The 14,529-nt window shown below is 48.1% G+C and overlaps 1 protein-coding gene across 2 annotated transcripts; it reads right to left on the bottom strand.

The window, feature by feature from the left end:
• Positions 1–605: 605 nt before the first annotated feature.
• LOC121331253 (transcriptional adapter 1-like) lies at positions 606–13,204 on the bottom strand. Of its 2 annotated transcripts, XM_041278523.1 has the most exons (8): positions 12,810–13,204; positions 7,045–7,136; positions 6,316–6,381; positions 5,001–5,098; positions 4,167–4,379; positions 3,888–4,039; positions 2,833–2,989; positions 606–1,460 (listed from the first exon to the last, which is right to left on the bottom strand). In XM_041278523.1, the coding sequence occupies exons 1-8, from the start codon at positions 12,881–12,883 to the stop codon at positions 1,308–1,310; spliced, it is 1,005 nt and encodes a 334-aa protein (XP_041134457.1). In that variant the 5' UTR covers positions 12,884–13,204; the 3' UTR covers positions 606–1,307. The 2 variants fall into 2 exon arrangements, with proteins under 2 accessions (XP_041134457.1, XP_041134458.1); XM_041278524.1 differs by lacking the exon at positions 7,045–7,136.
• Positions 13,205–14,529: the final 1,325 nt, after the last annotated feature.

The following is a 14,529-nucleotide window of genomic DNA, read 5'->3' as shown; positions in this document are numbered from 1 at the left end:
ATTTATTAGAGAGATCTACAACATTAAACACACACTAGTTGTAATATTTATTGAGAAACTATTTACTTTAGAAGCTTTTTTTTAGTATTTATAAATTTACCATTATTGAGCAAGTTTTTTTTTTCTTCTGGGCAACATGAAAAAGCAGCCAGTGTTGGAAGCTGTGACGAAGGATACAGGGCAGTTCACTCTGCCTGCATTTCTTCAACCACGCGGTGGCTGGGGAAGAGGAGTTATCTGTAGAGACCACAGTGTCAACTACGGGAGAGAGAGAGAGAGAGAGAGAGAGAGAGTCCCTTTGACATCACAAAGCCCCCACAAGCCCTGCTGCGGTGGGATTACAGTTTGCATCTTTCCATGAGGCTTGAGCCTGTGACCGTTTCCCATCACAGCAGCACCTGCGCTTTACTACTTATGGAAAATAAATTAATAAAGATAAAAATGAAAAGAATGAACAGAGTCCCATTCTGCAGTGGGAAGACAGCTCATCTCACACTTTCCATTCCTACAGACAGAGTGAGAAACTGCAAACCTGGCTATCTAGCAACACCTAGTGGCAGGATCTTTAAAAATGACTGCAAAGAATAAAGAAAAACAAGCAAGAGACCAAATATGCTCTTTTAATAGATTGCTGCAGTATTTACATTTCAACTCTAATAAATTACTGCTCGTTTCCTACTGTCATGGTTGTAGTACACAAAACCAAAAAGAAAAAGTCTGAAACTCAGACACAACGTTCAAACACGGTATCAAGAGCAGTGTGCAGACGCTGCCTCTGTCTGTCTGTCTGTCTGTCTGTCTGTCTGTGTCTCTCTCAAACTGCTGCGAGTTGCACTTGGTTTCTTCCCTAAAGGATATTCACAGCTCAGCTCTGCTACGTTACTTCAGCTCTGTATGTTAATTTACACCAACAGCATTAAAAGAAAGGCAGCACCAGTGACAGCAGATACTGTGGTGTGCCACACACTGAATGCACAGCTGCCTGTACCACAGTGACAGGAGGAAGCCTGTTAGATACACTAGTTTAATTCTATTCAAGTTCTCTTGAGTTCTGCCATCACCAGATCCTGAAGCCAGTTTCTCCAGGACAAGGCGTCTGCTGAGTGAACGTGGAGCCGTGCGTCTCCAGCAAGGCACTTCAAAACACAGACAGGAGACCCAAATACAAACTGAAACATATTTGCATTTATTCTCCATTTAACACAGCAAGTCTTCTCTTGCAGCTCAGTACGAGCCTGCTGCATGTCCCCAGGACCTCTCTGATAAAGGAAACTGAATTGAGTGAGAGTCTATGGGGCGGGGCGGTGTCAGCTGAGGACCAGTCCCTCCTTGGCTGCCAGTCGCTGCTGGTGCACACGGTCCTGCTCCAGCTCCTTGTGGCTGGGGTGCCACAGCCGTGCCAGGATGCGTTCAACATTCAGGGCGTAGACTGTGTGTGAGGGTACCGCCTCGCGGTGAACCTGTGGGAACACGAACACACACACACACACACACACACACACACACACATATATTATACAGGATGATTCGAAAGTAAGTTCCCCACATCAATGCTATGGTGTGTTGGTGTGGTAAACTTACTTTCTAATCACCCTGTGTATATAATTACAATTAGCAGTGTTGTATGAAGCATGGCCATCACAGAGTCTGACCCCTGCTGGTGAGATGAGGTTAAAGCTCTCCAATCACAAATGCAGACGAGCCCAGCTTTTTCACCGCTCGGTGCCCAGACACCACCCTGTTGCACCTGCCTGGGCTGAGACACTGAAGGGCCAGTGAGAATGTGGCCCACTAACTTTACTTGTAACAACAACCGCTCAAGTCAACAGACCAAGTTAAAGCAGTCTTTTACAGGCAGTGACCAGTCCCATTCTAGGAACACAGAGCAAGTCAATAACTAAGGAGCAGCAGACAGGGTCTTATTACTATTATTATTAACTGGTTCATTTAGCAGATGCCTTTATCCAAGGCGACTTAGAGACTAGGGTGTGTGAACTATGCATCAGATGCAGAATCTCACCCAAAAGACGGAGCACAAGGAGGTTAAGTGACTTGAGAATATAAGAAAGTTTACAAACGAGAGGCGGCCATTCGGCCCATCTTGCTCGTTTGGTTGTTAGTAGCTTATTGATCACAGAATCTCATCAAGCAGCTTCTTGAAGGATCCCAGGGTTTCAGCTTCAACAACATTACTGGGGAGTTGGTTCCAGACCCTCACGATTCTCTGTGAAAAAGTGCCTCCTGTTTTCTGTTCTGAATGCCCCTTTGTCTAATCTCCATTTGTGACCCCTGGTCCTTGTTTCTTTTTTCAGGTCGAAAAAGTCCCTTGGGTCGACATTGTCAATACCTTTTAGAATTCTGAATGCTTGAATCTGATCGCCTCGTAGTCTTCTTTGTTCAAGACTGAACAGATTAAATTATTTTAGCCTGTCTGCATATGACATGCCTTTTAAACCTGGAATAAGTCTGGTCAAGGTTGCTCAAGGTTACACAGCGAGTGAGCTTGGATTTGAACCAGGGGCCTCCTGGTTACAAGCCCTTTTCTTTAACCACTAAAAGAAACTAACTGGACCACACAGCCTCCTTTCCAAACCAAGACATTCATCAGCCAGTGGGCCAAGGAGGCTCTGAATGTCTTTGACAGGGATCCTCATATATTGATTTTTTGTAACTGAATTTTTAAATAAAATGAATAAAAATAAAACCTTAATAAAATCAATGAGAAATGATTCAACTGGAAGTCTGATTCAATGTCTTTGGAAAACAAAGGAAGACAAGAAAGTGTGTGATGCATTCTGGATGGAAGTGAATTTAAAAGAGGAGGAGAAGTACCTGCAGCGCCTCCAGGAGGTCAAACATGCTAACTGGAAGCGGGGCGGCCGGGAGGCGGTCCCCCGAGCAGGCCAACAGGAGGGCAGCCTGCTGCTCTGCCTCATCAGGGGAGAGCTGAGGAGGATGACCCGGGGGCAGGGAGGCGCTGGGGGGCAGCCTGCAGACACACACACACACACACACACACACACACACACACACACACACACACACACACACACACACACACACACACACACACACACACACACACACACACACACACACACACACACACACACACACACACATTCAACTACTATTTACACCGTGGCTACATGCAGCAGCTGCACTTCCTTCAGTAATGCAAGTACACAAGAATGAATGCAAGCATCACTTGGTCCACAATCTGAAAGACACTAGTTGCAACAGATCTTAATTGGTATTTTTCAGGGATGGAAATAAGACTACTATTGCAAAGCAGTTCCCCCCCCATTCCTAGTTTTATACAAACCTAATTAACCACAGTGAAAAGGTAACAAGCTCAGGTGTGTCTTGGTAGATACAGTAAAACCAGGAATGGATGAAATTGCTATGCAATGGGAGTCTTATTTCCACCCCTGCAGTCTAAATAATGTTGTATGTCATCTTTTTAGTTTGTCGTCTCCAAAGATTCGGTCACTCCTATTCGAGATTTGGGGCGGTGGAGAGGGTCGAGACCTCTCCTGGCCCCTCTCCCAGTAACCCCACCCCTGGGAGAGGGTCGAGATTGGGGTGAGCGAGGGACGGGGGACAGGGTCGAGATTTGGAGTTCTAAGAGGGACGGGGAGAGGGTCGAGATTGGGGTGGGGGAGAGCGACGAGAATGTGGGTCAAGATTGAGCTTTGAGCCAGGGGAGAGTTGTCTTGGGCGGGGAGAGGGTCGAGATTGGGGCGGGGGAAGGGTCGAGATTGGGCGGGGGAGCCCCCTCTGGGTCTCCCAGCTCTTACACCCAGCTCTAACCGCACCCCTTCTCCCCACCCTCTCTCCCTGCTCTTACACCCATCTCCAACCCCACCCCCTCTCCCTGCTCTTACCCGTCAGGGATGCTGTTGTAAGCCCCCATGCTGTTCTTCAGGTAGGGCTGAGGGGTGATGTTGCTGCCGAAGGCATATTTGAAGTGCCGGTCCCGCAGGCGATAGGCTTTCCGCCTGGAGATCACAGCCATCAGAATGTCCTTCAGGTGGTGCTGAAACCAGAGCACTCAATAAAACATAAGCCCTCAGTAGACTTCACTCCCATCCTCTCGCTCTACTTATTAAAAGACACCCCTGCCTGCTCCAGCCCCATTAATCCCCCCGCGACACAGCCCGTACCTCGACGGCACAGACGAGCATGCTGACCGCGTCCTCGCTGACGTTGTCCAGGCCGAGCTCGAAGGCCGTCACCATCATCCTGGCCTCCAGCTGCCCTCTGGAGGGGAGCAGCAGCGTGTGGGCACTGAGCCGCACCTCCACCTCCTCCTCAGGGGGGTCCTTCGACACGAGGGGCTGGGCTGCGGAGAGGGGGTTCAAGGACTGGAAGCGGTGCTGGAGAGAGAGAGAGAGAGAGAGAGAGAGTCACACACACTGGCAGTGCTGCACCAACCCATTATTCGAATTGAGCGAGGGTCATTGGTGTGGATCAGGCTAGTTTACCAAAACAAGTGAAGCAGCAGCTGCTTGGGTTTGTGTGGATCGCTGTTCTCCAGAGTCTAAGAGAAACAGTGATCACCACAAACCCAAGCAGCTGTTTCTTCAATAGTTTCACATTGAATGGTAAATTAGCCCGATCAACACCAGCGACCCTCACCTGATTTCTCAATAATTGGTATGTGCTGCACTACTGTTAGCGGAACATACTTCCACTGCTATACCTGTTTTGAAACCACTGTGGCGATTCTATGTCAAAATGTATTGTCAGTGTCGAACTGCTGGCAATGCCAAGATGTTTTGAACCAACTGTATTATGGATTAGACCCATCAACACAAACATCTTGGACTTAGGCCGATATCGATACATTATCATCAGTGTAAAAAAACACACCTCTGAATGGACCTTTGGCGAAGCATTATTTTTGTGTACATTTACTTTTAGCAACAACTACAGTACCACTGCTGCAGTGTCCTTCACAGACAATATGCACGCCCCCCAATCACAGGCACACTTACGTCAAATTTCTGTCGCACTGAGGAGAACTTCTTCTTCCCTTTGGGTTTCCCAGGTTTGCAGGCAGACCCGCCTGCCCAGGGCAAGGAGCCAGCACCCTCTGTGGGAACAAGAGGGAATTGGCTGCTAAAACCATTCCAGGAACCCCACGCAATTCAGAAAGGATTTCGCTCCTCAAACAACACTGGCTAGGTAGATGAAGGCCCTGTGTTGGCTGATTGATTTGTTTCTCTCAAACAGCAGTGACCTTACTCACAAACACTTAATTAAATCAATTTGCTATAATTCCCACCTGCACTAAACTAGTCCTCCACAAGTCAGAGCAGTTTATTCAATACAAATAACTGTGCGAGAGGTACTGTATTAAGCATTTAACAATAAAAAGGCAAAATAAGTAACAGGCATTTCAGCCACTTGACAAGCACAGTAGACATTAGGCACTGCACTTACCCACTGCATCACTGTGCACTTTCTAACTACAGCCTTAACATTAGAAAAGCTGTTCAGCGTATTCCAATAGCTTCGTCTGTCCAGCTCTTTTTTTTTTTTTCATGGTTTCAGGCAAAAATACAACTTGCATTGCATTACCTGAATGTGGTGAAGATGCTAGCCTTTAAGTCAACTGCACTTCAGTCCTGTACTAACCATATTCACTAAAACCAGGTAACCTGGGCGCAGTGCAGAGGATATTCAGGGTCAGGGTCAGTGCAGAGGATATTCAGGGTCAGGGTCAGTGTAGAGGATATTCAGGGTTAGGGTCAGTTTAAAGGATATTTAGGGTTAGGGTCAGTGCAGGGGATATTCAGGGTCAGGGTCAGTGCAGAGGATATTCAGGGTCAGGGTCAGTGCAGGGGATATTCAGGGTCAGGGTCAGTGTAGAGGATATTCAGGGTTAGGGTCAGTTTAAAGGATATTTAGGGTTAGGGTCAGTGCAGGGGATATTCAGGGTCAGGGTCAGTGCAGAGGATATTCAGGGTCAGGGTCAGTGCAGGGGATATTCTTTTTCTTTCTTGGGGGGGGGGGGGGGGGGTTGTACCTGACAAAGGAAAAGAAACAATGTAAATCTGAAAAGGGATTGAGTTTGGGGTTTATTATCATGCGGTGGATATACTAGTCACTAGACTTGAGGGAAGCTGTATTTGCAGCCTTTGGTTTTCAGTCCACACTTGTTAACTGAATATAAATGAATGTGTAGTTTTGACCACAGCGGGCTCACTGTGGCTTGTTAGAGGTCTGCACTCCAACACAGCGAGGACTGAGAAATGCTTTTCTTTGTGCCCCTCTCTCCCATACCGTGGCCTGGATGAGGATACCTACCTGGCACAGACACCATGATCTGACAGCGTGTGAGGATGGCCAGAAGGAAGTCATTGTGGAAGTGCACTGCAGAGAGAAGGGAAAGCACATCACCACACACAGCACAGTGTGTTTACAAGATAAGGATAAAGATAAGGTAGAGCAATGCAGAAAACACTTTCAAAATAAAGAGAGACACACAAGCCATGCTTAAATAACAAGAAAAAGTATCACTGATAAATGAACCCCACAACCCCCCATTAAACTCTCCAACAGTGCTAAAAGAAAAGAAAAGACATTACAAGAAGGCTTGTCACTGAGTGTATGAAGGCTTTAGTATTTAAATGTCAGCACTATTGGGAGTGTTTCATAGTTACAGATGATACTTGCAGTAAATGAGACTCATACAGCTTCTCCATTTAACAGAGTTACCTGGAGAAGTTGCATATGATTCTCACTTACAGCAGACCCCTTGAGGAGGCTTTCTAGTGTGAAACTTTATTAGACTTCATCCGTGGCAAACAGGGGCTTCACTGCACTCTAAACCACAGACAATACTGCAGAAACCACTGCTGTCACTAGAACACTGCGAGAAAGAAAACCCAGTCTGTACTGGAGTAAAACACTGTCTGGTCTGCTGGGAACACACACATGTTAAATAGCAGACAGGAGAGGAGTTTGCAGGAAGATTCAGGATGCAACACCCCCAGTGCAGAACTAAAGGCTGGCTGTTGTAGCTACTCTACAAACCCTTGTCTTGTGAGAGGAGTCTCCTGGCCTCTGTATCAAACTCTTCTTTACTGATCTTCTGTTTAAACCAAAGCTTCAGGTTAGCCCAGTACCTTGAAAATAAAACCGATGAAGGTTAATTGCTACCCAGAAACAAAATTCTAGAACTTGAAGCTACTGCACTAACAGGTAACTCTGATGTGATAGGTGTTACACAAACGTGGTTGTCTGAGAGTGATGGGGACGAATATAATATTTGTGGGTATACACTGTATAGGAAAGACAGGCAGGACAGAAGAGGAGGAGGGGTAGCGCTATACATAAGAAACAGTCTTGAAGCCCAGGTGTTAAACCTGGACAAAGAAAATAAAGCCAAATCAATATGGGTCAGAATAACGGACAAAAATTCAAAGGGCATAATAATAGGAGCATGCTATAGACCGCCAGATTCAGAAGGTGAGCACAATAATCTGTTATACAATGACATTAGAAATGCGTGTAGCAAAGGAGAAGCCATACTAATGGGGGATTTCAACTTCCCCCAAATAAAATGGGAAAACCCGGTGGGTAGCGCGAAGGATGAAATAGAAATGGTGGAAATGACAAATGACTGCTTCCTAACACAATTTGTCAAGGCACCGACTAGAGGGGAGGCATGCCTTGATTTAGTCTTTTCAAATAACGAAGATAGAATAACTAAAACAGAGGTCAGAGAACCACTGGCAAACTCAGACCACAACATGGTCTCATTTGAAGTGTTTTTTAAAACCCCAAAAGTCATGACTAAAGCTAAGGTTTACAATTTTAGAAAAGCAAACTATGAATGTATGAAACAGAGACTAACAGAAGTAGATTGGAGTAAAATAGAGAAAACACCCACAGAAGAAGGATGGTTGTTCTTCAAAAATGTAGTACTAGAGGCGCAAAACAATTACATCCCTAAAGTAGACAAATCTAAATGTAAAACTAAATTGCCAAAATGGTTTAATAGATCAATTAAAAAAAAATATTCAGCGAAAAAAGGCACTTTACAGAGCATTAAAAAAGGACCAAAAAAAAAGTACGCAGAAAGAGTACACAGAACTGCAAACGCAAGTCAAAAAGGAAGTTAGAAAGGCCAAGAGAGAAATAGAAATGAACATTGCTAAGGGAGCTAAAACCAATTCCAAAATGTTTTTCCAATATTACAACAGCAAGCGAACATTCAAAGAGGAGATTAACTGTCTAAGAGATACAAAATGGCAAAATCATAGATGAAGAGAAAAAAAATAGCAAATATATTAAATGATTACTTTTCACAAGTTTTTACAAAGGAAGATACTGACAACATGCCCCACATGTCATCCAGTTCCTATCCAGTTTTAAATAACTTTAGCATAACTGAGGCAGAAGTGTTAAAGGGACTAGGAGCTCTTAAAATAAACAAATCCCCTGGGCCGGATGAGATCCTCCCAGTAGTACTCAAAGAAATGAAAAGAAGTTATTTACAAACCGCTAACCAAGATCATGCAGCAGTCTCTTGACACAGGGGTGGTACCGACAGACTGGAAAATTGCAAACGTAATACCGATCCACAAAAAGGGAAACAAAACTGAACCAGGTAACTACAGACCAGTAAGCCTGACTTCTATTATATGCAAAACTTATGGTCGATTAATGGACACTAATGCTTTTGCAAAATGCGAATACTACCTCTGGTTTAAGGGTCTTATATATTCATGGGAGACAGTCAACATGGTTTTAGGAAAGGGAGATCGTGTCTAACTAACTTGTTTGATTTTTTTGAGGATGCAACATCGATAATGGATAATTGCAAAGCATATGACATGGTTTATTTAGATTTCCAGAAAGCTTTTGACAAAGTCCCGCACAAAAGATTAATTCTCAAACTGAACGCAGTAGGGATTCAAGGAAACACATGTACATGGATTAGGGAGTGGTTAACATGTAGAAAACAGAAAGTACTTATTAGAGGAAAAACCTCAGAATGGAGTGTGGTAACCAGTGGAGTACCACAGGGATCAGTATTAGGTCCTCTGCTATTCCTAATCTACATTAATGATTTAGATTCTGGTATAGTAAGCAAACTTGTTAAATTTGCAGACAACACAAAAGTAGGAGGAGTGGCAAACACTGTTGCAGCAGCAAAGGTCATTCAAAATGATCTAGACAAGATTCAGAACTGGGCAGACACATGGCAAATGACATTTAATAGAGAAAAGTGTAAGGTACTGCACGCAGGAAATAAAAATGTACATTATAAATATCATATGGGAGATACTGAAATTGGAGAAGGAATCTATGAAAAAGACCTAGGAGTTTTTGTTGACTCAGAAATGTCTTCATCTAGACAATATGGGGAAGCTATAAAAAAGGCTAACAAGATGCTCGGATACATTGTGAAAAGTGTTGAATTTAAATCAAGGGAAGTAATGTTAAAACTGTACAATGCACTAGTAAGACCTCATCTTGAATATTGTGTGCAGTTCTGGTCACCTCGCTATAAAAAAAATATTGCTGCTCTAGAAAGAGTGCAAAGAAGAGCAACCAGAATTATTCTGGGCTTAAAAGGCATGTCATATGCAGACAGGCTAAAAGAATTGAATCTGTTCAGTCTTGAACAAAGAAGACTACGTGGCGACCTAATTCAAGCATTCAAAATTCTAAAAGGTATTGACAGTGTCGACCCAAGGGACTTTTTCAGCCTGAAAAAAGAAACAAGGACCAGGGGTCACAAATGGAGATTAGACAAAGGGGCATTCAGAACAGAAAATAGAGAGAATTGTGAGGGTCTGGTATCAACTCCCCAGTAATGTTGTTGAAGCTGACACCCTGGGATCCTTCAAGAAGCTGCTTGATGAGATTTTGGGATCAATAAGCTACTAACAACCAAACGAGCAAGATGGGCTGAATGGCCTCCTCTCGTTTGTAAACTTTCTTATGTTCTTATGTTCTTACCCTGTCTTCCAAGAACAATATGCTTTCAATGAATAGGCTGCAGTAATTAGAAAGATATGACATAAGCACACATGTAGCTCTTTCATGCTCATGTCCTCATATGGGGCTGTAAGCAGCTGTGAGAGTGAAAGGAAAAAACTAAAACTATAAAAGTTGAGCACGGATTGTTCTGGTGTATTTATACACATTGCTGCTTGCATGTCTTAGTTTAATCCAAACAAATACAACTCTGCGTGCATTTCTGATCACCCAAAAAGTCGTTGAACTGGCTGGAATGTAGATTCCACAGCAGTTACAATTATGTGGATCCTGCTAGTGCTACCGGAGGAACTGCCACCAGAGCACCGTGCAAGAAACGCCCAGCACGCCAGAGCACCGTGCAAGACACGCCCAGCACGCCAGAGCACCGTGCAAGACACGCCCAGCACGCCAGAGCACCGTGCAAGAAACGCCCAGCACGCCAGAGCACCGTGCAAGAAACGCCCAGCACGCCAGAGCACCGTGCAAGACACGCCCAGCACGCCAGAGCACCGTGCAAGACACGCCCAGCACGCCAGAGCACCGTGCAAGACACGCCCAGCACGCCAGAGCACCGTGCAAGACACGCCCAGCACGCCAGAGCACCGTGCAAGAAACGCCCAGCACGCCAGAGCACCGTGCAAGACACGCCCAGCACGCCAGAGCACCGTGCAAGACACGCCCAGCACGCTAGAGCACCGTGCAAGACACGCCCAGCACGCCAGAGCACCGTGCAAGACACGCCCAGCACGCCAGAGCACCGTGCAAGAAACGCCCAGCACGCCAGAGCACCGTGCAAGAAACGCCCAGCACGCCAGAGCACCGTGCAAGACACGCCCAGCACGCCAGAGCACCGTGCAAGAAACGCCCAGCACGCCAGAGCACCGTGCAAGAAACGCCCAGCACGCCAGAGCACCGTGCAAGACACGCCCAGCACGCCAGAGCACCGTGCAAGACACGCCCAGCACGCCAGAGCACCGTGCAAGAAACGCCCAGCACGCCAGAGCACCGTGCAAGAAACGCCCAGCACGCCAGAGCACCGTGCAAGACACGCCCAGCACGCCAGAGCACCGTGCAAGACACGCCCAGCACGCCAGAGCACCGTGCAAGACACGCCCAGCACGCCAGAGCACCGTGCAAGACACGCCCAGCACGCCAGAGCACCGTGCAAGAAACGCCCAGCACGCCAGAGCACCGTGCAAGAAACGCCCAGCACGCCAGAGCACCGTGCAAGACACGCCCAGCACGCCAGAGCACCGTGCAAGAAACGCCCAGCACGCCAGAGCACCGTGCAAGAAACGCCCAGCACGCCAGAGCACCGTGCAAGAAACGCCCAGCACGCCAGAGCACCGTGCAAGACACGCCCAGCACGCCAGAGCACCGTGCAAGACACGCCCAGCACGCCAGAGCACCGTGCAAGACACGCCCAGCACGCCAGAGCACCGTGCAAGACACGCCCAGCACGCCAGAGCACCGTGCAAGACACGCCCAGCACGCCAGAGCACCGTGCAAGAAACGCCCAGCACGCCAGAGCACCGTGCAAGACACGCCCAGCACGCCAGAGCACCGTGCAAGAAACGCCCAGCACGCCAGAGCACCGTGCAAGACACGCCCAGCACGCCAGAGCACCGTGCAAGACACGCCCAGCACGCCAGAGCACCGTGCAAGAAACGCCCAGCACGCCAGAGCACCGTGCAAGACACGCCCAGCACGCCAGAGCACCGTGCAAGACACGCCCAGCACGCCAGAGCACCGTGCAAGAAACGCCCAGCACGCCAGAGCACCGTGCAAGAAACGCCCAGCACGCCAGAGCACCGTGCAAGAAACGCCCAGCACGCCAGAGCACCGTGCAAGACACGCCCGAGCACCGTGCAACACTTGCCGGATCGTGCTCTGTGCCGGGGCTGATAGGCGGGTCGTGCGAACATCGTGAGCGTTCACGTGCGGGGTCGTATATCTTGGCACGGTCAAGCTTTGCGGGCGGTCCCTCTGTGCCGCCCCCCCGTGTTCGTTCGTTGTCTGTGTCGCCGGTCGCGGTCCTTGTTAAATAGAATGCGCGTCTGTTCCGTTATATATATATATATATATATATATATACGTAAGATCTGCGTGGCACGGGGGTCGTATTTTTTTTTTCGGTGGCACGGTATCACTGTGCGCGGTTGTGGCAGCTCTTTCTTTGTACGTTCTTTGCGGTGCCCCAAAATATTATATATCGTCGGTGCCCGGCAGACACGTTTCTGTGGCCGGTCGTGGCGTCCGTGCACGGGTGCGTGCGCACCCCCCACCCGACACCTGCGACGGTTACTATGCTATTGGCATGAAATCTCTGAGGATTATATTATTATCATATACAGGGGGCTTGTGGTGTAGTTTTGCTTTAATTTGTTAATCTGGTATATTATAATCGAACGTGACAACATTGTATGGCTTTTGAAACGGAGGGTGAAATTATAAATTAGTCGGCGTCAATATATCTATATCTATCGGCTAAAAGCCCGAGCATTTTTACAGAAAGTGCGGAAACATTAATATTTTTTACATTTTTATTTAAACAAAACCACACACAACACTAAACACATGCAATGCATACAACAGATTAATTACTGTGCTAACTAAATAAATAGGGACCGAAAACTTTGCCCAAGTCTTGACTCTAAATTAATCAGCGCTATAACCCGGCTGTCCGTGCTAGGAAATGTCGGTGCTCGCTAGGCCTCCATCGATCCTGTTCGTTTCAGCCTACTTTCCCCTTCCTGAATGCGGGCCGATATTCATTTCAGAATACTTAGTACTAGTTCTGTACTTACTGCTTTATGTTATCTCCCAGCGCCTCGCTAAGGTTTTTCTTGGCCGCTTCCAACTCGCTAATATGGGAAGCCATCACGTCGCCCGGCTCCCCGCTCGTCTTCCCGCTCGGTCGCCCTGTTCCCTGCCCTGTTCCCCGCTCGGTCGCCCTGTTCCCCGCTCAGCTCCCCGCTCGGTCGCCCTGTTCCCTGCCCTGTTCCCCGCTCGGTCGCCCTGTTCCCCGCTCAGCTCCCCGCTCGGTCGCCCTGTTCCCCGCTCAGCTCCCCGCTCAGTCGCCCTGTTCCCTGCCCTGTTCCCCGCTCGGTCGCCCTGTTCCCCGCTCGGCTCCCCGCTCGGTCGCCCGGTTCCCTGCCCTGTTCCCCGCTCGGTCGCCCGGTTCCCTGCCCTGTTCCCCGCTCCGCTCAGTCGCCCTGTTCCCTGCCCTGTTCCCCGCTCAGTCGCCCGGTTCCCTGCCCTGTTCCCCGCTCGGTCGCCCGGTTCCCTGCCCTGTTCCCCGCTCAGCTCCCCGCTCAGTCGCCCGGTTCCCTGCCCTGTTCCCCGCTCAGTCGCCCGGTTCCCTGCCCTGTTCCCCGCTCAGTCGCCCGGTTCCCTGCCCTGTTCCCCGCTCAGTCGCCCGGTTCGCCCTGTTCCCCGCTCAGCTCCCCGCTCAGTCGCCCGGTTCCCTGCCCTGTTCCCCGCTCAGTCGCCCGGTTCCCTGCCCTGTTCCCCGCTCAGTCGCCCGGTTCCCTGCCCTGTTCCCCGCTCAGTCGCTCCACTGCAGCCACATTAGAGGCCTGCCTACCGCTTTACCACAGACAAGTCGCTATGGAGTCCCACAGTTGCTATGCGACAACCTCTGCTTTGTTTCGTTATGTAATTCTTATTAATCGTTTTTATTCTGTTTCCATAGTTACACTGCATTCCTGTGCCTGGGCTCCATTCCAAATTAACACTTTCAGTCCTGGCGGGACCTCAAGGTTTATATTATGTTCCACAAGCTATCGGAAATCACACTGGAATCTCACGGGACTACAGACAAGGCTTGCCTGGAATCCCGTTTTATGGGACTGAACCACTGACCGGATCACCTCAGAGCAGAAGTGCGGTTCTTCCCAATCCTTCTTACTCACCGCTCGTTGCAGTTTGGGTATTTCCCTTCTCACTGCGCTACTAACCAATCAGAGCTCCCTGCTTACTTGTTTCTCTGTCGACATTCCTCGCAACGATCTGCTGCGCAACGTGTTTTTGGTCTGTTAAATATGAAAACTACACTAAAAGACATTCTGCTTTAATTTGCATTTCTCTCGTTCGCGGGGTTTGTTTGTTCTAGAGTACTTGTGGGTGTTGATTGTTATAAGTATTTCGTCTTTTTTCCCCTAGTTTGCTGGTTGCAAATCCCCATAAGCATGCTAGCAGGCTGTCTGTGTGTGTGTGCAGACTAAGGGCATGCAATGTGGAGCCTATTTCAGTGTTAATGTTCACTAGCAACTGTTTCAATAAAAGTCTAGCAATGTGTGAAAGTGGAATATTAGTTTATACCTCCATCAGAGTCCATTACAGGCATCACCAAAACAATTGTTTATTTAGCAGACCCCTTTATCCAAGGTGACTTGCAGAGACGAGGGTGTGTGAACTGTGCATCACATAAAAGACAGAGCACAAGGAGGTTAAGTGACTTGCTCAGGGTCACACAGTGAGTCAACGAGTGAGCCAGGATTTGAACCACTGAGCACTCCTGGTTAC

Source organism: Polyodon spathula, chromosome 18 (genome assembly GCF_017654505.1).
Source record: "Polyodon spathula isolate WHYD16114869_AA chromosome 18, ASM1765450v1, whole genome shotgun sequence".
NCBI classification, from domain to species: domain Eukaryota; kingdom Metazoa; phylum Chordata; class Actinopteri; order Acipenseriformes; family Polyodontidae; genus Polyodon; species Polyodon spathula.
This window is presented reverse-complemented; position numbering and strand designations above follow the sequence as displayed.

What these genes read in the sequence shown, in the direction of transcription:
- LOC121331253 (XM_041278523.1), bottom strand. Translation starts at nt 12,883, where the DNA reads ATGGCTTCCCATATTAGCGAGTTGGAAGCGGCCAAGAAAAACCTTAGC. An exon ending in TGCTCGTCTGTGCCGTCGAG is followed by an intron (nt 4,040 to 4,166) that starts GTACGGGCTGTG and finishes CTCTGGTTTCAG; the next exon opens with CACCACCTGAAGGACATTCT. An exon ending in TACAACAGCATCCCTGACGG is followed by an intron (nt 2,990 to 3,887) that starts GTAAGAGCAGGG and finishes GTGTGTCTGCAG; the next exon opens with GCTGCCCCCCAGCGCCTCCC.